Genomic DNA, 23,754 nt, shown 5'->3' with positions numbered 1-23,754 from the left:
TATTTTCACAGATGCATGAATGGTAGAGATGTCCAATTGTAACCCTCTGATTTTGATGAACCCATCCAATAGTTAGATCTTTTCATCTACAAAATGAGGATGTTTTTGCTTTCACAATTTCACTAAGTGAAAACCAGAATTGAAAAGGAAATTGTAGTTCTGGTGGCTTACTAGTTGATGTTATCCTGAGCTGAAATGTTAAATCATCAGGCTTTTCACAAAACAAGAAGGTCAGACTAATTTTGGCTTGGAAGCATTGAACCATGTTATTCTGGCATTCTTTGAATAAAACAATGTTTTGACCTTCTACTGCTTAAACACTGTGTTTTAGTTGGACCTAAATCTAAACATTATATTTGAGATATGATAATTGCATCTTCCTATGGTCTTTGTACACTTCCTCAGAGTTTGACTGTGGGCTTTGCTTGCTTGGATTTCCCAAGAGCTTGAGTTGCACAGTCAGATTGTCTCTCCTGTGGAGCTGAACCTCATGAAAATCCAAAAAGATTGTTCAGCACAGCAGAAAGAGGAGGCCTCCAAAGCCCCACAAATGTGACTGAAAACCAAGGAGTTCAGTTCAGTTTGGGCTTGGAACAACACAGTGTAATTTCAGTTTTCATCAAAAACATGTGATAAAAGCTTCAGCAAAACCTTTCTGCAAGGAAGCATTTTCCAGTGAGAAATCACTGACAGAAAATTTAGAATCTGCTCAAATACTTGTCCTGTCACTGCATCAGCATGTTCTAAAGATTTTTTGGGTATGAAGATATGTTTTGTGCATGTATAGTTTAGAAGATTGTGAATAATATTTTAGATCAGATTTTGCGCTGCAAAATGAGTTCACCAGTGTCAGTGGGAGATGTTTGTTCGCTCCCCATTGAGGAAAAATGTTGGATCAGTATACATCTTAAAATCCATGCCCAAAATATTATTTTTAAAACTTGGGAAGATTAATTTTTGGGAGTTTTTATATTTGGTTGGTTGGTTTTAGTTTGTTGTTTGTTTTTTTTTAGTGGGAGGGGACTTTCAATATGCTTCTGATGTCTTGTTTAGTGTTGTACAGTTCATACTTGTTTCACTTTATACAGCTTGCTCATATCCAATAAAAACAGTGTGTCATGACCAGATTGTAAAAAATAATACAAAATTACTTCACTAAAGAATTGAGTAAAAATCCAGCTAGCAATGTGAAATTGAACTGGTTGAATTGACTGAATATTGATCATGTGCTGTGTATGATCAGCAGGCATTGAGCATTTGCTTCAGACATCTTTGAACTGCTTGAGTTTATGTAGTCATACAAGGAGAACCAGGCATATCTCAAACAAATCTTCTGTTAAAGTTCTTTACATTACTATGCATTCATATAAGATACATTTCTAAAAGATTTTTACTGGGTTTATTCTGTCAATGCTAATTTTATTTATTTTCTTACCATGATCGTTATAATAGAAAATCTAACCTGTTTATTTTTTCCTCAGAAAATTGCCTTCATGGTAGCACTAGGACTGGTTACAACAGAACATTTGGAAGGTAAGGTGGCATATGTTGATTTACAGTTCAGTTTTTGAGTGAAATCTTTTCTGTTGGCTTCTCTGCCAGAGCACATTGCTGAGGATTGTGTTCAGATGGCTTTTGAATCTCTCCAGAGAAGGACATTCCACAGCCTCTCTGGGCAATCTGTTCAGTGTTCTGTTACCCTTCTGGAAAAGAAGTTCTTCCTCATCTTCAGGATGAACTTCCTGGGCATCAGTTTCTGCACTTTGCCTCTTGTCCTGCTGCTGGGCACCATGGAGCACAGCCCAGCTCATGCTCTGATCCCTGCCTGCAGGGAAGGAATCAACAAGATTCCTTCTCAGTTTTTCCTTCTCTCCTTCTCTGAAGGGCATGAAAACTGAAAAAAATGAAAATGAAAAAATCAGATGCAGGGTTACCTTTGCACAGTTGTGCCTTTCAGTGTCACAGTAGTGGGTGACCTTAGCTGTGCCTCCCACCCCATGGCAAAGCTCAAGGGGCACAAGGGCTGGCCCTGCTTGGCACAGGCTGGTGTTTGGGCTCACTTAGTCACCATGGTCCTCTAAAAGACGTTAAGACCTGGGAGAAACAGTGAAACAAAAATCCTGCCAGGGCTCTGACTGCCCCTGATCTGGTTGATGGATCTATGAGGTTCAGAGATGTTTGCCTAGATATGCAGCAAGTGCTCTCTGCTCTCTCCTATGTGAGACGGACTTTCATTTTTGGGTGGATTGTCTGTCACCTCTAGAGTTCCACAGTGAACTTCACAGAGGTGAAAATCTGGCATTTGTTTCATAAGATTGTACTTACTTAAGACTACTTCTCAAATATTTCCTTCCCTCCCTTTTCCCCACTTAGCCAAAAACTTAACAAATTTCCCATCAAACCCTGTGTTTACTTGGAAGCATCTAGCATGTCTTGTCAGGCTCCTGATTATGACTTCAAACAAATATTGCACATAAGCTAAAATCAGCATTGCATCCTCTTCAGTTTCCTTCTCCAACCTTCCAAAAATAGCTTGCAAAACTTAGCAGATTTGTATCTTTCTTTGCCTCAGCTTTGTTGCTCTGAAATTAGAGATGAAAGGGGGGGGGGGAAAGAGTTTGTTTAGCAAATTTTCCAGTGGCATGAGACAAGTTGGGGTGGCAGAATAGTTCTCATGGGCAAGATGATGCAGGTATTTTGAAGAAAAGATTTGCACCCTGATGGTTTTAGTTACAAGTTCAGCTACAACAAGTTGGTGTGGTTCCACCAGTAAAAGGAGAGAAAACTAGTATCTGTGTCAGCTGGCAGTGATTCTTGATCACAAAAAGTGTTAATGGCAATAGATATTTACCACCCATTCCATGGACCATAGTAAACAAAATACTTAGGAATTTCTAGTGCACTGAGTTTAACTTTTATGTGCTTTAGACTTAGGAGCATGCTTAGTTACCTCACTGTCTCAAGGTATCTATCTTTTTTGATTTCTTTTTACTCAGATTTCCAGTTCTTTGGTTTTAAGACAAGTTGTGAATTAGTGAGAAAATATATCTGAATTGTAGTGTCTCCTCAGTATATGCAGCAGGTTTCCTGTGGGTCTTTTTTCTATTTTTCAGTGTTTTTCCTCTTTAAATCTGCATTTAAAAAAATAATTTAATGTCCCAGTGACTGAGAATTTGAAAGCAGTTGAAAGAAATTTTAAGCCTTCATAATTTTTAATCCCTTAATGGTCATGGATTGAAATGGAAATCAAAAAGCTACAACAATCTGGGGAGAAGATTTATAATCCAAAAAGTGCAAATGATGATTGGTCCTTGTTTTCTTTGTCTAAGGAAAACAGGACAACATTTGAAATTATGCAGAAATACAAATTATGCTTACAATAGAGAAGACTTAATTTTGAATAATTCTATACCCTTTGATTTTATTGAAACTAATGAATTGTTTGTGTGGATTTATTGCTTATGTTCGAAATGCCAGCAGTGCTCTTCTCTGTTCTACACCAAGTGTGGAGATGCTCATTTTAAACCAAGCTGCTGCAACACTCACCATGCAGAATCAATTCTTGAAGACAAGTTCACTTTTCATATTTCTACTAGCATTAAATAAATGGTTCCAGCCAAGAGCTATTTACTATGGAAAGGGTATTTCTTCATCAGAATTGGTGATTACAACTGTCAGAGATTTCCTTATAGCTTTCACATACTAAAGGTTGTTATTTTACTCTGTCATGTTTGCAGTTATCAGTCATTGCTATTTATCAGGAAGCAGTGGTCATTACACAGTTCAGTTTGTTTTTAAAACTTCTAATTATTTCTCAATTTCATATTTTTGGAATTTAACTCTATCAAGATTGGATCATTAAAAGCTTATTCATTTAGTATCTCTAATTCACAGTGTTACAGTTTTTTTAATTTTATTCATTAATTTTCTAGTGAAGGGCTGTGATCCACTTCTATGTGTGTTTCTCTATCTGCCTAGAAGGTTTTTCACCCGACCTCCACACTAGCATTCCCTGCCTGGGGAAAGATCTCTGTACTGCAGAGCCTGAGTGTGAGGCATCTTTACCAGTAAATAAACACAGCTGCTTCCACTAACTGGCAGTCTGCAAGGTGCAGCTTTCCCTGAAGGAAAATTGCCATCACAGGCTTCATAGGATGACCATGCAGAGTGTTGATTGGTGAAGGCAGCAGCTCACTGGAGTTTGGCCTCCAACATAAAGCTATCTTTAAATTCATTCATCTTTGTCAAATGTATCACCATTTAATTTTTCCTGTTTCGTTTCTATTTTTTTAATTGATAAGCTGAGGAATAAGGTAGTTCAATTCTGTGATGAAGTGCATGGTTGTAACCTATTGAATCACTTCCTCTAGACTGTTAGAAACACCTTTTAGCATTACAATTGTGCACTTTATTGCATCATGTTCTGAAAAGTGCACAATATGTTTTTAGGAGAAGTAACAAGTAACAAAAGACAGCACACCAGTGGATGCTTTTGCTCTGTCTAGGTGTAATTATTGACAGAACCACTCCACATGTACATAGATGCATGGTATTTTTGTTTCCATTAAGAAAGTGCTCTCCCTCCCTGATGGCTGCATAGGGTATTGTACACCTCGAGATGTTTCCATTAATTTCTCTCTCTCTCTCTCTTCCATCTATTCCCACTGCTATTACTTTTTATCCCAGCCAGCTCTTATCTCTGTACCATAGCAATGCCTCTTCCAAAGCTGCATTCCAAGTATCTGCCATCTGTGTGATTCAGACCCCACCAGATATTTTTTGTTCCCTTGGTGAGAGCGCGTACCAAAGAAAATTTCTCTTTAACTTGGGACCAAGAAGGACAGAGACCTACAAATCCATCACTGTTCCTTTATGAGATTCTTGCCCCAGTTACATTACAAAGAAAACTCTGCTGCATTGAATTCTTTGTTTCTTTTTTTGGGGCATTGAAAGTCACAATTGTGTATCCCTGTAGCACTCACCCTGCTGCTGAGGCACAATTCCCTTTAGAGGCTTTCAGAGATCCTGGGAGCTTCAGGATGAATATTTCAGCATAGACACGTGAGCATTTCATAGGAAATATTTTCACAGTAGGACAGAACTGTTTCCCAGACAAGATCCTGTGTTTTGGAGTCTGCATGGCCTGAATGATGTTAATGTGATGTTACAGTGGTTACAGCCAAAGCACTTATCTCACATCCTAGTGCAGCTTCAGATCACACATTTCTTGGTGCTGAGATTCTGTGCAGCCCCTTGAGTCACATGGCAGCTTGTGACTGTGCTATTTGAAGTGCCCTGGAAGACACTTCTGAACATGAGAGTTCCTGTGCCACAGGAAAGCCCAGCTAGTAGTTACTCTCCTGTTTTTCTTGTCCATCTAGTTTCCTTCTGATGCTTCCATCACTCCAAGCACAGCAGCTTAGCCAATACTGTTTCATGAAGGGAAGTTTTAAATCCATTCTTGGAAGTTTTTAAATCCAATCTTGGAAGTTAGGCCAGTACAAAACCCATATAAAGTGTTGGCCTCATCCCCAGGGACACTATGTACAAGACATGACCAAAAATACTGACACCCTGTACTGGAGCAGTGCTTAAAATGGTATATGGGAATGATCAACACTTGAAACTTGCTGGAAACCAGAACTAAATGCTGGGGATCCAGTTCCCAAGTATATAAACACCCTGAAAGCTCACCTGTACCTTACTGTTGGATTACAGGTGAGGGATCTTTCTCAGTACCCTGAAGGGCATTTTCTGGTGCTGAGTGTGTTCTGAGATAGACCTCTTGAGCTCAGATGCTGAGGAAAGACACCAGATCTCCTGCATAATCAGATGGTGTCCTGAGTTTCTGTTGGGTGGGCTCCAGGGCCTCTGGGCTGGAGAAGATCCTCCTGCCAGTTCCTCTCCTTCTGAGACAAAGCAAGATAGAAAAGAGGTATCACCACCATGGGGCATTTAGAATACCCTCTGGTACCTCAGCACCAAGTCTAAAATTGACCTTACAATATTCACACAGGAAATATTTTGGAATAGAGCACACACTTCATGTCATGGGATGGATGCTGTGGTTCTCCTTGCTAAAATGTGTGTGGGGTTTATAATCAAAATAATAGGCTCTAAAAGACATGCTTGCAATAATCTCAGCATTCTGAACTGACGTCAAGAGCTGGAGAAAGAAATTCCATGTGATGTAAATGGAATCCTGGCTCAGATCAAAGTACATTAAACCTACAGATTTCTGTGGCTGAGTAATCTGCTCCATCTCTCTGTGTTTCCAGCGCTATGCATATGGCTGGTGGTTGCTAAACGCAGCCCTCAGCATGTGTCATCTTCAGTAGGTGTCACCATTTAGTGGAAGGGAGTTGTGCAAGTTTAGTGGAAGGAATAAAATGGGCTGCTGTCCAAGAGCCCATCTGTGTGCTGGTGTTTGCAGTGACACAAGCATGCACATATGACTCAAAATGACATTTTGCAAGCTCAGGGTTATGAAGTTATGTTCTGGGTGGATAAATCATCACTGAATCCACCTGTGCCATTTCAACTATGCTTTTTCTAAGCTCCATGGAAGAGAGTACTCTGAAGGCTCTCTGATGATGCTTGCTGAATATGTGTCTGAAGAGATCATAATAAAATTCTTGTAGGGCAGCAGAAGTCTACCTTGAAGGAAGAGAAAAATAAAAAGATGCCTGTGAATCTCACAAGAAAAAGCTTATTAATGTCAAACCTTGAACTGCAGCAAATATCAATGCTGATGCAACACAATTATACTTTAGAAACTGAAACAGAACACAAAGCTCAAGGGGCTGAGAGTAAGATCATTTTGCTTTACAAGTTATATCTACATTTTTCCCTGATGAATGAGAAATTCACAGTTCATGTTCTTTTCCATGGTTACAGAAATCCAGAGCAAGCGTCAGGAAAGAAAGAGAAGAAGCACAGCAAATCCAGCCTACAGTGGATTCTTGGAAACAGAGGTACTTCATCATTCACTTCTTTTACCACAGCTCTAATTCATATCAATAAAAGGTCTATGTGTGTCTTACTACAAAAATATATATGAATGCAGAACCACAGCTACTTGTAAAGAGATCCTGATGTAGAAAAGGAAGAAAATATCTCAGTGGCGAAGCAATAGGTTTTCACCACACAACGTCACTTGCTCCAAACTAGAATTCATCTTAGTTTTAATAAAGTCCAAGAGAACTAAATTAGTGTGGGACCTAATTACTTTTATCTACAAAGGCATTCCCTTTAGATCATAACTGGACAACAGAAGTGCTGCATTATGTTCAAATGTGCATTGCTATTTCTCTTTTCTTACGTGCCAAATAAGAAATTATCTTTTCTTATGTCCCTAATAATAATAATAATAATAATAATTAGTAGTAGTAGTAGTAGTAGTATCTTTTTAAAATTTGTCACATTCATAAAAGGGGTGTGTTGGTTTATGAATCATTGTGGTCTGCAGAGGGTATAGAAATCTGCATAATAAATATAATAATGCATGATTAAAAATTAAATGCTCTGGATAATCTCTGTTGTCTGTTACACTTACACTGTTGCATTTATAGAAGTATCACAATTTGGTCCTGCCTAATATTGGATTGCAAACTTGGTGTAAAAGCAGCATATAAATAGGCTTAACATTTTATAGATTTTTTTCTTTGATTCTAAACTAGCATATATGCATTTATTCAGCTAATTAAAATTTCATGTTTAAAATTTCAGCACTATTTGGGTTTACTGTCTGAACTTTCTACTGGGATGAAACTCAGTTGTAGCCAGCTCTCCATTTAAGCAAGGCCTCTCTGTGTTCTGAGTTCTCTAGGACTAAAGAAAGTGATTATTCTTTATTTAGGCATAAGTGATGCAGAATTTCTGGTATGCCAGTATTTCAGATTCCTGTCTTTGTTGGCAGATAGCAAACAGATGAGACTAAGAAGAAACACACTGCTGCAGTCAAACTGCTGAGTTGTTTGATTGTTCTTTTTTTGAAAGCACTGGAGATTTTTATACTCCAGAGCAGCTCTGGGCACTTGAGTTCTTCAGAATTCCTCAACTATTTTTTTTCAGTGCAAATACTGATGTCCAAATGAGCAGTATTTACCACAGTAGAAACTTTAGCCTTGCTAGCATTAAATCTGTGGCTCTTTAGACGTTTTTGTCCTGATTATTAAAATACTTGTAGCAGAATTTTGTGGCTATAGCCAGATTGGTGTTTGTGACAAACTCTACTACCCTGGATATGTGGAAGAGAAGATGGCCTAGGTCTACTGCACCCCTAGTTCATATTTCTCATAATATCTATTCTCAAAAGCATATGCTTGAGTGAAGGATGGCACAGAGAAAGAAATGTCTGTGCAGGACTCCTGTGGCTGATCAGCTGTGTCCTCATTAGGAGCTGTCATTAACTACTGACCATGGGGATTGTCATCCAAGTAAAATGGAGGCAGATGTTTTTTCTCTAATCAATTAGCTGCTCAGACTGGTTTGCTAATCAGGGAGTTGAGGTATTGGTGGTATTTCAGGCATTTTGGTGCAGTTTAATTTAGTCTACTGAATGATCTTTAATTCATGATTGTTTAAATTGAAATTGCATGTAAATTAGACCTTTTATTTGCCAACACCCCTCAAAATGGCAGGAGCTCAGCATTTGTAGTGGTGATACTTTGACTACAAAAATATGATCATGGTCTTATGTCTTCACTTGAATGGTGTGCTTTTTCTTCTCAAAGCTTTTTTCTTTAAAAAAGTGAGATACCATTTTATTTTCATAGCATCAGTAGCCTTGTTTTCATAGGAAATGGTTATATTTTGTGCTTGTTAATTTTTGCAGAAAGAAACATCTATTCCAAGTTCATTAACAGACTCTCAGGCGCCCAACTATAAGAAAATAGTTTGTTCACTACAGAATAAAAAATTCAGTAGCAAAACCCCTCTAATTTTATATATATAATAACCCAAAAATTATATATATAATAACCCAAAATGTAACCCTTTCCTATGAAAAAAGGCTATTGAGGCTATGAAAATAAAATGATATCTCATATATTCAGTGCATATATATAGATGAAGGTGAGAAACCCATCACCATTTCTATATATGCAAATAAAAATGTCATCTCACAGCAACAATTTTCCCTTATGGACATTGTTGGGCTTGGAGTTAGTTTTGCTGTAGTCTTGCTCTTACCAGTCCATGCCACATATCCTGCAACCCCATCAATAACATTCACAATTTGTATCTCTCTCTTCTTAACAAAAAACTGCTGTATGGAAAACTTGTCAGAAAGATAAATCATGCAACTGTTTGACTGTGTCAGTGGTCTCTAAGTAGCTTTTGAAGAGCTGGTTAGGTGTGAGATAAGCCCATGGAAGTTGATAATGTGAAATGTAAGAGACAACCAGAGCACTGCAATGACATGGGGGTTGGTTTCTTTTCCCTTCTAGAGGAAACGCCTTGCATCAAATTATTTGAATAACCCCTTGTTCCTTTCAACGAGAGGTAAGCATATTTTTAAATGAATATACTACTCTTCTAATGATGTGTTAAAAATTTATTAGTAGGATTTCATATGAGTTACTGTTGGGGTACTACAGGGCATTACTTTGTGTAGTGTCCCTGTGTTTTTTAATACGGAGTGAAAAGAAAATGTTTTCCTGCAAAAACAATGGAAGGGTTTTGTAGAGATGGATCCAAACCCTCTGCAATCAGTGGAAAATCTGATTTCTGGCACTGTTTTGGTTTGAAAAGACAGGTGTCTGCTAAGGAAGGCAGGAGCCTCCCTTGAAATGGAAAATGTAAACCTCTTCCCTCTAAAATATTATAATATTGAAATTAAGGGACTCTCAGGCAAAGATATGACAGTAGGAATAACAGTTCTTTATTAGGGGGAAGAAAAATAGAAATGCAGTAATACAAAACAACACTGACAGAGTCAGAATAGGCCCTGACACCCTCTTGGTCAGGGTGTTGGTAGCTGTCCCATTAAATGGTGGCTGCAGCCCTCCTGCAGTGACAGGGGTGGTTCTGTTGGAGCAGGGGTCCTGTAGAAGAGTGGAGTTTTCTGAAGGTCTAGTGTGCTGTAGATGGGTTTGGTCTTCTTCTGAGAACCTGGTGGAAAAGAAAGCTGCTTCTCTGGGAATCCAGTGGAAAAGGCTGTCTCTGGTGTTCCAAATCTCAGATTATATCCAGGTAGGAATGTTTGGCTCCTCACCCTGGGCAGAGCATCTCATAAGGGGATTGTGTAATTTTTATTAGTTATGCAGTGAGACTCAATGGCTCATTAACAGATGATATTTTTTGGAGGGAGGATTGGTTGTGCGGAAGACAAAGAAAACTGCCCCACCTGGTTTTAATGGTTGGCCCAATTAACAGCAGATAACTGCCTCACCTCTAACAGATGGCAATAGATTACACAACCCCAGCCACATCTTGCAATCTAAAACAGGCACTTTAGGCACCATGCAGTGAGAGAACTGATTGAAGAAAGTAGTGTTGCCAACCCCAAGTACTTAAAAATACATTTTAAAAAATTGTTACTATTTTAGACTTTTTTTTGCCTCTTCCGACTGGTTTTAAGAAACTGCTCTCCATCCTCAAGCACCAGAAATTTCCCACAAATTTTGCTTCAGCAACAAGGGCTGAAAGCCAGTTTTTCTGATTCCAGGAGGTAGAGTCATAAATCTAGACCTGATGAACTTCAAGATGCCTTCCAGTCTTGTACTTATAAGAGCTTCATATCTGAAACTTAATAGCAAATTCCTTGAGAATTAACAACTCAGAGGAGCCATTTGGGGATGCTGATGATTAGCTCATGGGTAGAAGCACATTTCAGGAAAAAATATGCAACACAGAGAAGGCAAAGAGTTGGGAATGAGAGGTGAAACACAGGGAATGTTGAATACAATTTAATTCTTCAGACAAGACCCATGTACTATTTTAAGAAAGAAAGTGAGAAACTTGTGTTTCAGAAGAGGAAACAAAGCCAGTAAAGAAATTCAATTCTGTCCTTGCCCTTGTTTTGCCTTTATAACTTTTTCTCTACTGAGATGCTATAGAGATAAGGGAAGAGAGACCTTTATCTAAGTTAAATATTATTTCAGTATTAGGAGCATTTTCAGGGGTAATTATAATTGAGACATGAAGTTTTGACAGTTTTTCAGTGTTTGCTTGATCTCACTGTCAAGTGTCATGTTTAGTGCTTGAGATTCACCTTTCTGCCCCTGCCTTGACTTCCTGCACCACAGGAGCACCAAGTGAAAGGCAGCAGTGCTTCTCTCTGCCCTCAAAATTCCACATGCCAGATACAGACACTTGGCCTGCTTACCATATGCGTTACTTTACTTACCTCTAATGCATTGGGTCTCAGAGGACAGGAGAGATTGTTACAGGAAGCAGCTATGATGACATGCCTCTTAGCAGGAAGCCAGGCTCATGTGAGCCCCACTGGAAAGAATATTATTCCTGGCTTAGTTTTATACTCAAAATTAAAATTGTAAATATTGTTTGTCTTATCGTAGCACTTGTTTTCCCCATGTAAACACATGTGAGAAATCAGGACAGAATAGCATTGTTAGCAAGTTGTGCCTTCAGCCCCTTGGTGGGTTTAAGTTAGGTTTTGATATCTCTAACCTTCTTTTCACTACATGTTTCTCATTTTATTTGCAAGGAGGTAGGCAAGTGACAGATGTCTACTGTTGCAGCTGTCTCAGAGCTTCCTGGAAATCAGCACCCTCTCTCCTTAATCATTAATTCCTCTTTGAGTCCTGTATCTGTGGTTTTTCCAGAATCCAGAACACCTGTTGGAGTTCTGCATATTCTGAGAATGTTGAGATGGACTTCTTTATAGCAGAATTCACCACCTCTGCAAGGACATTTTTGGCACCAGCCCTGTTTTGCTGGATGCTGTGCAAGCACTGAGCAGAAGGCAGGTGCTGTCCCAGATTGCTTGGCTCTGCAGTGATGCAGTTCTCCAGCTTCAGTGCAGAGATGGCTGCCCTTCTCTTATAAAGTGGTCCTTTAAAAATATTGTCTTCAGTTAATTTTTCAGCAACTAGAAGAGGGAAATGGACATGTTTTAAGAAGTTTAAAACTTTGCAGCAAAAGTGAGCTGAAAAGACAAACAAACTAAAAAAAATCCCCGTGGTGTCAAGGAAACAACTATCATTTCTGGATATACAGAAGAGGACAATTCTTGTAAATTTTGATCAAAATGTTAATTGATCAGGATTGATTTAAATGAAAATGTCTTTTCTGAAATGAGGTCACATCCCCTGACATGTATCATTTGTACAAAAGATTCATCAATTATCAAGCCTCTGTTTATCTGAATAACATTTATATCCCCTGAGTAATCATGGTGTCATACATTGGTGGACCTTTGTGTGTGTATTTTTAGATATGAAGTAACATCTACACATTTTATTAGTCTGTGATTATTTATGGACCTCATTGCCAAAGTACACTAGAATTCTTGGGAGAGAAATTTATGGAAGAAAAAAAAAATCTATCAGAGGCTGTTAGATATAAAAATGAAGATGCAAGCTCAGCATTAGGGAAGCCATAAACTGCCAGCATTGGAAGGATGCTTCTGCATTTACTCAGTGTTTGCCCTGTTCTTGCACTCTGCAGAAGTGGTATCAGTTTGGTTGCCTCCTCTTTAATCCAAAGAAATCCCTGTCCATGAAGTGTTTTTCACTGGGACAGTGTGCTGCAGCCCTTGCAAGAACCCAAGCAAATAGCTGGATCTGTTCCAGGGCCATATTAGGCTGGATATCAGGAAAGGTTCTTCCCCAGAGGGTGATGGGGCTCTAAACAGGTTCCCCTGGGTCTGGTCATGGCCCCAAAGCTGTCAGAGCTCCAGAAGGCTTTGGACAATGTTCTCAGGCACAGGGTGGGATTGTTGGGGTGCCTGTGCAGGGCCAGAGGCTGGACTTAATGATTCTGATGGTACCTTCCAGCTCAGGACATTCTGTGAAATCAGCACACTGTGCAATGTCCAAAGCTCTTAATTTTTTCTGGCTTTTTATTTTCAGTTCATCCAGAGGTCACTGGCGTCCTGGGTGGGAGGAGTCTGATGAGAAGGACTTGGTGATCCCCTCAGGCTCACTCCTTCAGGAGCTGACCATTTTGTCCAGGAATCAGCTCAGCATTTAAATCTGTGTTAATGATTAGTTGGAGCACCCATTTCACACTCCACATTGAGTGCATTGCTGGTTCAGGGCCAGCCTTTTCAACACCCAGCATACTGTTGTCCTTCAGGAAAACTTTTTGACTACAGGCATGTAGAGAGGAGCTCTGCATGAAAATTTCTGAAAATTCCAAATACTATGATCTTTTAGCATCAGACCTTTGGACATGGGATTCCTGCAATGTACATTTTAAAATCTCAAATGCTAACTTCACTGCTTGCTGTTACATTCTTTACTGCCTGCATTAATTTTGGCAATGTCCTGATCTCCTATGCCACATCTTGATTAAAATTACTCCCACAGCTGAGAACTAGCAACCACTGCAGCAATGTATTTTCCACTGATCTGTTTTCTGCCCTTCTTTTGCATGCTAGCAAATGAGGATTCATTCTGGAAGGTATGTGTGGCAAAGTTTGTGTATCAGCAGGTATCTTTCTCATCACTGCGTATTCAGTGCTTGCCTCTGATTACTGTAGTTACTCTCAAGGTACCTAACTGCAGTATTCTCTTCTCCCGCTTAACTAAATCTTTGAGTCCCTAAGCTAGAATTTAAAGAGATGAACTCTTGGGCTTTCACATGCAAGGCTTGAGTTTAGTCCCTTTGTTGACTCCACTGCTTGAGAAATTGCTAGTCCAGATTTATGAGTTTAATGAAAATTTGATAAGAAAAATGAGTAGCCATTCTAGTTTGTAAAGATTAAATCTCCTTACATCGGAGTTAAAATTAAGATTCTTTGAGCAGGTAGTTTATAAAAAGTAATATTTTGGAGAGTGATTTTCTTTGACAGGACTGGTTTAGAATTCAGGCTACAAGCCTGACTAAAACTGCTGTGAAACTTTTAAATTATTATTCCAAAAAAATGAAAGCACACTTTTGGAATTGAAAAACATAAAATCACTATTCTACTTCCTAGAAAAGCAGTAGGAATTTTTTATTATTTGTAATGATTCACAAGGCATGAGAGTTTCAGAATCAATGTCTCCTTCATTAAAAACAGTAATTAATGTTGCCACCAGATTAGCATAGCAATCTACTACATGACACTGTATCTTTGTTGATGAGTCTCAGTTCATGTTGTGTGTTGCTTCACACAAAGCACTAATCAGTCTTGTTGGAGAAAGATTGTCAGAGCAAGTCTGAGCAGAGACCAATTAGTGCCAGGGAGAAAGAGGCCAGAGGAGTTCACAAAAGAGGGTTTATAGCCCAAGGCTGTGCTCCAGCCTCCTGTTTCCCCAGCTGCCCTTTGAGGCAATGGGAATGAAACATGGAACTGTGCTTCTTCCCCAGAACCCTTTTCCTTTATGCTTCCCTCTGCTTTGGGCATGACAGACAAGTGATCCCCACATTAACTGTGATCCAGGACAGAGCCATGCATGGGCATAAATGTGTTGTAGTAACACACTGGCAGAGAAAAAAGTGAAATAATCCCTGTATCACAATCTGGCTATATTAGTTGACTCTCTCCTGTGTTTAATTAGTAGGGTTTTATGTTTCTGTTTCAATTTCTGTGACTTGCTTCTGGGTCACTTGTCGTTTGTATTTGTTGCTATCATATATCTATTATTTCTGTCTTCTGTGTCTGTCAGGGTCCTTTTGACAATTAGATTTTGTGTTTGAAGGGGCCTGTCTGCTGCAGTAGAGGCTTTGAATGCTGTGTAGAGAGAAGCTCTCAATGGATTGACTTTACCCAGGGCACCCTTCTCTTGCAGAACGAGATCCACCACGATGAGCACTGCACTGCTTGCAAGCGTGGCGTTAACCTGCAGCCCTGTGGCACATGTCCCAGAGCATATCACCTCAACTGCTTGGACCCACCCCTCAAAACTGCCCCCAAAGGGCTCTGGGTCTGCCCAAAGTGCCAACAGAAGGTAAGCTACATGCAGCATGGTGTACCAAGAAGGGAAAATGGGACACGCCTTGGATTTGTATACCCCTAAGCAAATCTAACCTATGGTCGTAGCTCAGTGGGCTACATTGGATAAAGAAGTACTGAGAGGCTTTTAGTGCAGTTTGCAGTATTTATTTCTGTTATTTTTCACCATTCTAGAGTTAGAACATACAGGGAGTGCTGTAGCTTGCCTGTAATTGCTAAGAATTGTCCTCTTAAGGCATCCCTTCAGTTCCTTCAGCTCCTTTGTTTACAGTGACACCACCAGCATGCAGCCAGACAAAAGAATGTAAATCTAAGAAATGAGGAATGCAGTGTCAGAAGAAGACACTGTTCACCAGTGAATCTGAAAGGTGTGAGGAGAAAACTTCCTTTTCTTTAAATTACTTTTGTTACACACAACTGTTCATCACAGATATGCTAAACTGTCTGGTTGCTGTGAATAATGCTGATTGCACAAGTAAGAAAAAAATTATTAAAACACTAAAGTGTAGATTCTGTGCCACAGAGTTCCTTGTGCTTAGCCTTGAGATCACTTTTATGTGCTGAGACAAGGACTCAAGTTCTGGTCCTGCCAAACTGTAAGGCTGGAGCAAACATTAATGCATGTTTTTTTGGAATCCTAACCATTTATTGTTTCCTGGGCTTATAGGTTTTAAAGAAAGATGACAATGTGCCATGGACTGGAACTCTGGCTATTGTTCACTCCTATGTTACTCATAAAACAGGTAGGGATTAACTCAGCCTCTGACAAGGGGTTCCCTGCTCATGATAGCAATGCTGTGTGAGTCCTTAGCTGAAATATCAAATAGCATTACAATGCTGCCAGGTCTGATGGTGTAGGTCATAGGGCCATGAGTGACTGGGGAGAGCAGACTTTTTCTGTCCCCTTCCCCTTGGTCTGGTCCTTTGCTGCCTTCTCTCTGTAAGGAAGTTGAGAGTGATCTCTCAGGAGCTTCACTCTGCTGGAGGAAGCTGTCATCAAAGGGTGCCTTCCCTGGAGCAGTGCTGAAAACAGGATTGTGAGGCAGAATCATGGTGAGGCAGAGTCAGGCAAAGCAGAGCAATGGAATTGGGTGTGTGCACAATGCCAGGCTAGTGTCCCTGACACCACAGCATCACCAGCTTCTCATTGTTTCTGTGTTATGGGGTATGGCAGCCACTTGAGTCATGTGTGACACTCTGCATTGAGCATTGTTTTTTTTTAATTCCCTGTTGCACTCTTACTACAGCCTGTTTGGGGCATTAGATCATATTTGTAAGGACTGGCACACTTATAATTGTGCTTTTCTGCCAGGGTCACAAACTATTGCCAGTCCAAGGGGCTGGCCTCTTCCTAAATGCCACTCACCTCTTTCTTGGAGACCTCCAGGATCACATGAAGTCTAAGGATTAATTTTAATTCACCTTAAAGGTGCCCTGTACCTTTTGGGTTGTCCTCCTGTGTGCTAACCCTTGACACAGACACATGCACAGAATCCCAGACCCATTTAGGTTGGAAAAGCCCTCCAAGTTCATTGAGTCCAACCTGATCCCACCTTGTCAAACAGCCCAGAGCACTGAGTGCCATGTCCAGTTGTTCCATGGACACCTCCAGGGATGAGGACTCCACCACCTCCCTGGGCAGCCCCTTCCAATGCTTGATCACTCTTTTAGTGAAGAAATTCATGCAGGCAGAAACTCCAGATTTTTTTGGCTGTACCTGCTGATAAAAGACAAATGAGACCTTAAACTCACCCTGCAAAATACCTTTCTGTCCTCAAGTGCACAGTACATCCTTTTCTTAACCTCTGCATCCTTAATCTTATTGTTCCACAGTCAAAGAAGAGGAGAAGAGAAAGTTATTAAAGAGGAGCAGTGAGCTGAAGAGTGAGCACAGACAGTTGGAAGAAAAAGATCGACTTCTCAACAGTGCAGTGAAGGTAGGACACCTAATGGAGACACACAGCCTCCTGAAGAGATGCTTATCAAGAATTTAAGCCCCAAAAAATTGTATTTTGTGGCTAGAAAATGATTCAAGCTCCCAAGGAATAGATTTTTAATTGTGAATGTGTTTCTCTCTGAGGAAGTACGTGTGCATTTTCTTTATGCACAAAAGTAAGCCACTCTGGCAGGCAGAGGAGGAGGGATCACTTGAATTTCTGTGGCAAAACACACACAACAAAACTCCACAGGTAGCCATGGCTGCCTTCCTTGTAGTTGCACCCATAGCTCTGAGGTACCCAATGACTTCAAGGCACTTCCATCCTCCAGGGGAAAAGTTTGGTCACAGGTGTGTCCTCAGGTGGTAGCTGCTTGTCCATTAGCTCAAACCTCTTGGTATTAAGTAGAAATAACCATCTTTACTGAATGTTGTAGCATCTTTCCATGACTATTTTGTCTCTCCAAACTGATTTTAAAGCTAAATATTGTCTGGAGGTGTCTTCCACTCATACTGTGCTATGAGGAGCTGAATTCAAAGCCCAATTCCTATCCCTCATGGCTGAAGGAACTATCTGGGGCTACTTCCATCCTGAGAGGCAGCTGTTAGTTTGCAGGGCAGCCTCAATAAATATTTGTCACTTCCTTACCCTGGAAAAAGCCAAGTGGCAGCTGCAGGAGTAACTGCTCACTGCTTGTTTTACCATTGCAGTTATCCAGAGGGGGGATGTTAAAATATTTATCACATAAAACAGAGTAGAAGGAAAAGCAATAACTTGTTAAAAGACATCACTGTATATTCCCTGTACATGTGTGCAGCACTAATGGAACCACATGTGTGTGTAATAGGTAGGAGAGTGCAGTGAGCTGAGGAATTTGGAAAAAGAAAAGCTGTCAGCTATCAGGTGTGTGTCATAGCTGTCAAAATCAGTCAGATTTCTACCTAAGCAGAATCAGGTTCTTCCAGTGGGCAGCACTGTCTTATTTAAATGCTAATATCTGCCAATGATTATATTTATTGGAAATGTATCCATTTGAAAGAAGAAAATAAATTAAAGGTGTCCCATTCTGACATTTTAACAGAGATTTATATGAAAAAGAACACTCTCATACACCCACAGCTGCAGTGGTAAAAACAGACCATAATTTATCTTTCATCTGAAATTTCATCTCTCCAAACCAACCTCTGAGCAGCTCCACACAGTTGCTTTCCAAACAGGTTGATTTTCAAGTGAGCATTTCCCAGTTCCCCAGGACTGGAGAATCCCCACCCTTGGGCAATGTGGACCATTACCAAAGGGAAGCAATCTGCAGAGAAATAATTGGTCTGGTCAGAATCCTGGGTGCTTTGGGAGAAAGAAAACAGGTTTCAGGTATTAGAGGCCACTGTCCCCTTTCATCTTGCAGACAGACTCAGGGTGTGGGTCTGTCCCTCACTGCAGAATGGGGTGCTGGATGCAGCAGTCCATAGTTGGGGTAAGAAAGGAGAATTGCAGATTCTTCCTACTTCTTCTTGGAGAAATGGAGGATTTGGGATGCCTTTGTTTAGCTCCTGCTCTCGTGCCCATTTGCATGGGGGTTTTTATTTCAAGAGATCACGGGGAGAAATGTGGCCACCCTGAGGGATGAAAGCTTTCTTGTGAGTGCTCTGGTGTAACAGTTGTGTCTTGGAGCAAAGTTTTCTGCTGGAAAAATATTGATATCATTGAGATATCAGTGAGATTAATGTGTCTTCACAGTGCCTATTCCCTGAAATGTGTGGTACATATGAATTGCATCCTGGTGAGCATTTAACAGGGTTCTTTGGTAAGAGTGAGAGACCTGGAGTGGTGCCTTCTGTATCTTCAGTAACACAGCTCTTGCCCTCCTGTGCCAGGCATCTCTGTGGAGTGCAGAAGGTGTTCCTGTCTACAGGATGGAGTCAGAAACACCCTCCAAATGCATTTGGCCTGGGAAGGATATTGTTCCCTCAGACAGCTGCTGCAGTGTGTGCAGCACTGCTGATTGCTCCATTTGTTAAGCTGTGGTTTTGCTTTCCCCAAAGGAGAACATATTTCATTTGAGCAGAATGTGCACCCAAGGCACCAAAGGATGTTTGGAGAGATGTTTGACACCACTTTGAATGTATTCTCAGTCTTTCCTTCTCTCTCCTCTCCTCTTTATTTGACAGAAATGCTTAGAGCTAAAAACCAGCTTGATGGCCCAGCAGAAAGGGACTCAGTCATCACTGGAACGTCTCAAAACCCTCATTAGACTGATACAAAACGAGCAGATGATTCAGGTTACCATGACCACCACCACCACCACCTCCCTGCTCTCCATCCCCTGGATCAAACCCTCTGCTGCCTCTGCTGCCATGCACAAAGCTCTGCAGCCATCACAGGGCAACAACTGACAGCAGGTGGGAATGGCCACGAGAAACTTTATGCACATCAGCAGAGGAGAGATGAGACTGGAACCAAGGGCAGAAGGAGCAATCTCAGTTTTGATACACTTAGAGACTCTCAGAGCAGGCAGCCCAGTTTGTAGGTCACTGTGGCACCCACAGGGCGGGTTGTGCTGCAGTTTTGTATTTGCCAAGACCTTCAGTGCTTATCACATTTTGTTTTGTTATGTTGGCCTTAATGTATTTATGACTGAGGATGGACCAGAGGAGCATGGCTGGTAGAGGAGGCAGGAGAGCCTTTGGTGGTGGCAGACAGGCTTTCTGTTCCAGGGGAGAGGAGTTAGTGAGGGGTTAGAGAAGTAGTTGGGCTGAAAGCTATGGGTGTGGGGGGGAATTGGTGAGATAACCAGAAACTGAGCTACTTAACCCTTGACATGGATGTCAGAGGAACAAGTTTGGCCCCATTGATTCAGGAGACCTGGATATGGGGTCTTTGTGACCAGAACAGCATCACGGACACTCACAGAGCCTTGGAAACAAAAGATCTTTTTTTTTTCCATATTATTAGACTTGAGAATTGCAGATATTTAAATAAAGAAACTGTATGAAGTTAGCATTTCTAGTAAAATATTGAAGTATTTTCATGCTGATGCATCTGTATATGCATTCCAAAATATTTAAAAAATACGACTGTAAAACTCCTTTTGCAGGTCCTTTTTACTTATTTTGCTATCAGTGTATTTTTCTCATGGAGTTTTTGTGCAAGGTTTAGCATCAACCATAACAGTGGATACCTTTGACAGTTTGGGTTTCATTTTTTAAAGTGATTATTTTGTGGTTTTCTGTCTTTTTGTTAATTTTGGATTCTTTTTTTAAACAAAAAAAAGCAAATAAATATTCTGGATTTTGTTTCTTGTCAGTACAGATAATATGCCAAAAAAAAACCCTTTTTGTACTGCATTTTTAAAGATATGCAACATGATTTTTTTGTTATTTTGTTTGGAGTTTTTTGGGTTTTTTTTTTTTTGTTGCTTTGGGTTTTTTTGGTTGGTTGGTTGGGATTTTTTGTAGAAATATCTGCTGAAATGGTACAGGGAAAAAAAACTGCCTCAAGGGGTTGTTTCTTAAACTGGAGACTCAGACACAAGACTTCTGGGGGAGGGACAGGGCATGGAAAATTAAAAAGGTTTGGGAGGATTTTGTTTTTGGAAACTTGATTCCTTTTTAACATTTTTTTGGATTTTAGGATATTTGGGAAGTGTCAAGCATTAGCCTGAGAGAATCCCAGAGCACCTGCCTGTTTGCTAGCTGGTCTTCCTGATTCTTCAAGGTGCTGCCTGGGGAAGGGCTGATGGACACCTTGCTTTTCCCAGCTCCCACCCCCTGTGCCATTGTCCCTGTCCCTGTGAGTTCTCCATCAATTAGCACAGATAATTATGGAAAGCCACCAGAGCAGGACACAAGGCTGGTCCCTCACATCAGCATATCACGTGGTGCCGAATAGCCTTTTTTGTTTTTAATTTTTAAAAAAATGAACACATGAGGGACTGGCTTTTTCTGTTGCCCAGAAAGCACAAGGTCCCTTCAACCATTTTCACAACTCCGGGAGAAACTGTGCAGTACTAAACAAATCTATTTTAATACACAACTCTCGATTGAACAAGATTTTTATATTCTTTTATTGATGAATAGAGTGAACTAAGTAAAACACGGTTGTTATACATTGGTTAATGTATGCAATTATGCATTCTGAGTGGCTTGCAATGTAGATGTTTTCAGGTTTCATAATCTTTTTTTTCCTTCTCAGACAAATAAAAAAATAAAGGAAAATTGTAGAAGGTTGAATATGTGAAGAATTTCTGAAAAAACTGTCTTCAACTGTTAAAAGTAGTTATTTTGAAAAGGGGGCTGTCAAGTGGATAGTGTGCATAGAAAAAAAAAAAAAAGAAGTGTTTGTCTTAAATATGCCAATGTAGTTTTACTTCTTTATGATGCATTAAACTTGACTGAGAATTTCCTGGCATTGTTGTGGTGGTCTCTGCTGCCCAGGGCCTGTTGAGGGATCCCCTCCCTGGCCAGACTCTTCTGGGGTGGGGAGGGGGAAAGAAATTTCTCCACCACTGTGTCCCATTTTCAAACTCAAACCCTGCAAGAACAAGTACAATATTTTCTGCTTGCTTTCTGTCAATAAGGTGGCCTCTTCCTTGAGGCCAGGGTGTCTCCCAGGCACAGGCACCCTGTCCAGTCCCTTGATCATCTTCCCACCTCTTGGAATAATTGCCAATCCACCTGGGCTTTCCTTTCACACCTGCACTCTCAGATGCTTTTCAAATATGTGGTGACCCTATTTTGTAAAGTAATTTATAAATCACTTTATAATTGTAGTAAAGTAACAGGGAGAGAAGGCCCTAACAGGGGTTGGCTGCTTTCTGGCTGGTGGGAGAGATGGAACTTCTTCCCACTAAAATTAATCAAATTAAAGCAGAGCGCTGTCACAGCTGCATAAAGCCTGCCACAGTGGCAAGTGCTCATGCAGAGCAGAAACAGGGTTGGGGTTTTCTTGTCAGGGGCAGGAAAAAGGGTATTTTTTGGTCTGGGAGTGTGTTGCCTTGTCTTCACCTCCTGACAGTATTACCACTGAATTTCAGGCTGCTACAGGCAAGGGAACTCAGCACTGTGCTCCTGCTTCCCCTACAGCTCAGCTGCCCTCTCCTCCCTCCCAGCCCCTGCTGCATGGAAGGCAGGCTGATTTTTCCTAACATTGCTTCCAGTATTATAAGTAGTAGAAGATTTTTCCTAACATTGCTTCCAGTGTGAGAAGACACCTCTCGCCCATGGCAGAAACTCTGCAAATCACAGGTTGTTGTCGTCATCACCATCATCTGTCTGCCCTCACCCTAACCTTTAAACTCAGTGCTGTGCCAACAGACAGGAGCCGTTTACAGAGCTCTGCATGCTGCCGTGATAATTAATGCACTTGAAGGAGAGTGCAGCCTTTAATCTTTGGTAGGATTTTAAATTGGGGTTTTGGTGCAGATTTGCAGGAGTTATGATAGGCTCTGTGTTCCTTGCTGTGGTACAGGCATCGTCTTTGAAAAGAACCAGGAGCTGCAGGGTTCCCAGCCTCCCCTCCCAAGTGAAAGTTATTTTCACAGCTATGCCAGACTTCACAGCTTCAGGGCTCTTTATTTTACTATGACAGACTCTTTTCTGTGCTCAGGACTTTTTCATGCCATAAGTTGTCTTGCAGAGGACCTGCTCTGCAAATAGCCATTTGAATGAAACTTGTTTTCTCCAAGGCTGTCAGTTTTGTATCTGCACCTCTTCAAATGTAATGTCACCTATTCTTCCTCTTCACTGTCTCCTGTCCCACAGAAATGAGAGGAAAATGAACATTTCTCTCTGTTGGGAAGTAACACAGAGCAATGCCAGAATGAGCAATTTTTGTGTCAGCATCTCAGATGTCTCCAAGTTTCATACTTTTAGCAAAGAAGCCACTAGGACCCAAAACTCAGAAGTCAGGAAACAAAGTCAAGACCACTTAATTTTTTTTTAGTATGTAGTTTACAATCAGAGCAGCAATTTTTGCAAGATGTTCCAAGATGATTTCACGATAACATCAGGCCAGCAAGCAGCTTCTCTCATGACAGACTTCTGTGTAAGGATGGCAACACAAAATACAGGAGCTTATTCTACATGCCAAGCTGTTTCCTAGTAGTTTGGTGGCCTGTAAGGATCACTTAAACTTTAAGAAGAATGCATTATAAACTGACACATACTTTTTGTTCTGTGTTCTGCATGTCATCTGTAGTTGGAAAGAAAGACATTATGCTGAAATGAGTGGCAATAGGCACACCAGATAAAATCTACTCACCTTAATCAGGTTTATCCAACTGCAGCCTGTTTTGCTTAGAAAATGAAAGCTGGATCTGAGATCAATCACTAGTGACTGATGATGCAAACAGAAAATGCCACACTTCCCTGCTGTAAGCCACTTTAAAGTTCACCATAGTGAAGATCATTAAAGCAAGAGTTGGTATTTTTTTCCCTTCCTTAAAAAAGCAAACAAAAACTAAATTTTCATGACAGGAAAAAATACTACAAAGCGTACACAAGCTTGCTATAACACATTCTAGCCAGGGAGAAGGAAGAACAAAAAAAAAGAGATACCACTGCCCTTTGAAGTTCTTGTTTGCAATTTTTGCTGGCAAATTGCAGATGATTCTTTGCTGTTTAAATGCAGCAGAAATACTGCACTGATTGAGCAGTTACCACAGATATTTTAATTCACTTTTGCATTTCATCTTTGGGCTTAAAAGGCTGCAATAAATCCCCTTTCCCCTCAATATTCATGCTAGAAACACAG

The 23,754-nt window shown here is 40.5% G+C and overlaps 1 protein-coding gene across 5 annotated transcripts in view; it reads left to right on the top strand.

The window, feature by feature from the left end:
- The window catches only part of PHF21B (PHD finger protein 21B), a 132,975-nt gene extending 111,586 nt beyond the window's left edge, over nt 1-21,389 (top strand). For all 5 annotated transcript variants that reach the window (XM_054282084.1, XM_054282082.1, XM_054282086.1 and 2 more), the window contains 8 exons: nt 1,482-1,533; nt 6,898-6,974; nt 9,450-9,504; nt 13,568-13,590; nt 14,904-15,062; nt 15,735-15,810; nt 16,901-17,004; nt 19,173-21,389. In XM_054282084.1, the coding sequence (XP_054138059.1) occupies nt 1,482-1,533; nt 6,898-6,974; nt 9,450-9,504; nt 13,568-13,590; nt 14,904-15,062; nt 15,735-15,810; nt 16,901-17,004; nt 19,173-19,397 (771 nt within the window). In that variant the 3' untranslated portion in view covers nt 19,398-21,389. The remainder of the gene's footprint in view (nt 1-1,481; nt 1,534-6,897; nt 6,975-9,449; nt 9,505-13,567; nt 13,591-14,903; nt 15,063-15,734; nt 15,811-16,900; nt 17,005-19,172) is intronic.
- Nucleotides 21,390-23,754: the final 2,365 nt, after the last annotated feature.

The sequence above is a fragment of the Melozone crissalis genome, unplaced genomic scaffold (assembly GCF_028551555.1).
Source record: "Melozone crissalis strain CALT ecotype California unplaced genomic scaffold, PUWL_Pcris_2 ptg000033l_1, whole genome shotgun sequence".
Classification (NCBI taxonomy): Eukaryota; Metazoa; Chordata; class Aves; order Passeriformes; family Passerellidae; genus Melozone; species Melozone crissalis.
This window is presented reverse-complemented; position numbering and strand designations above follow the sequence as displayed.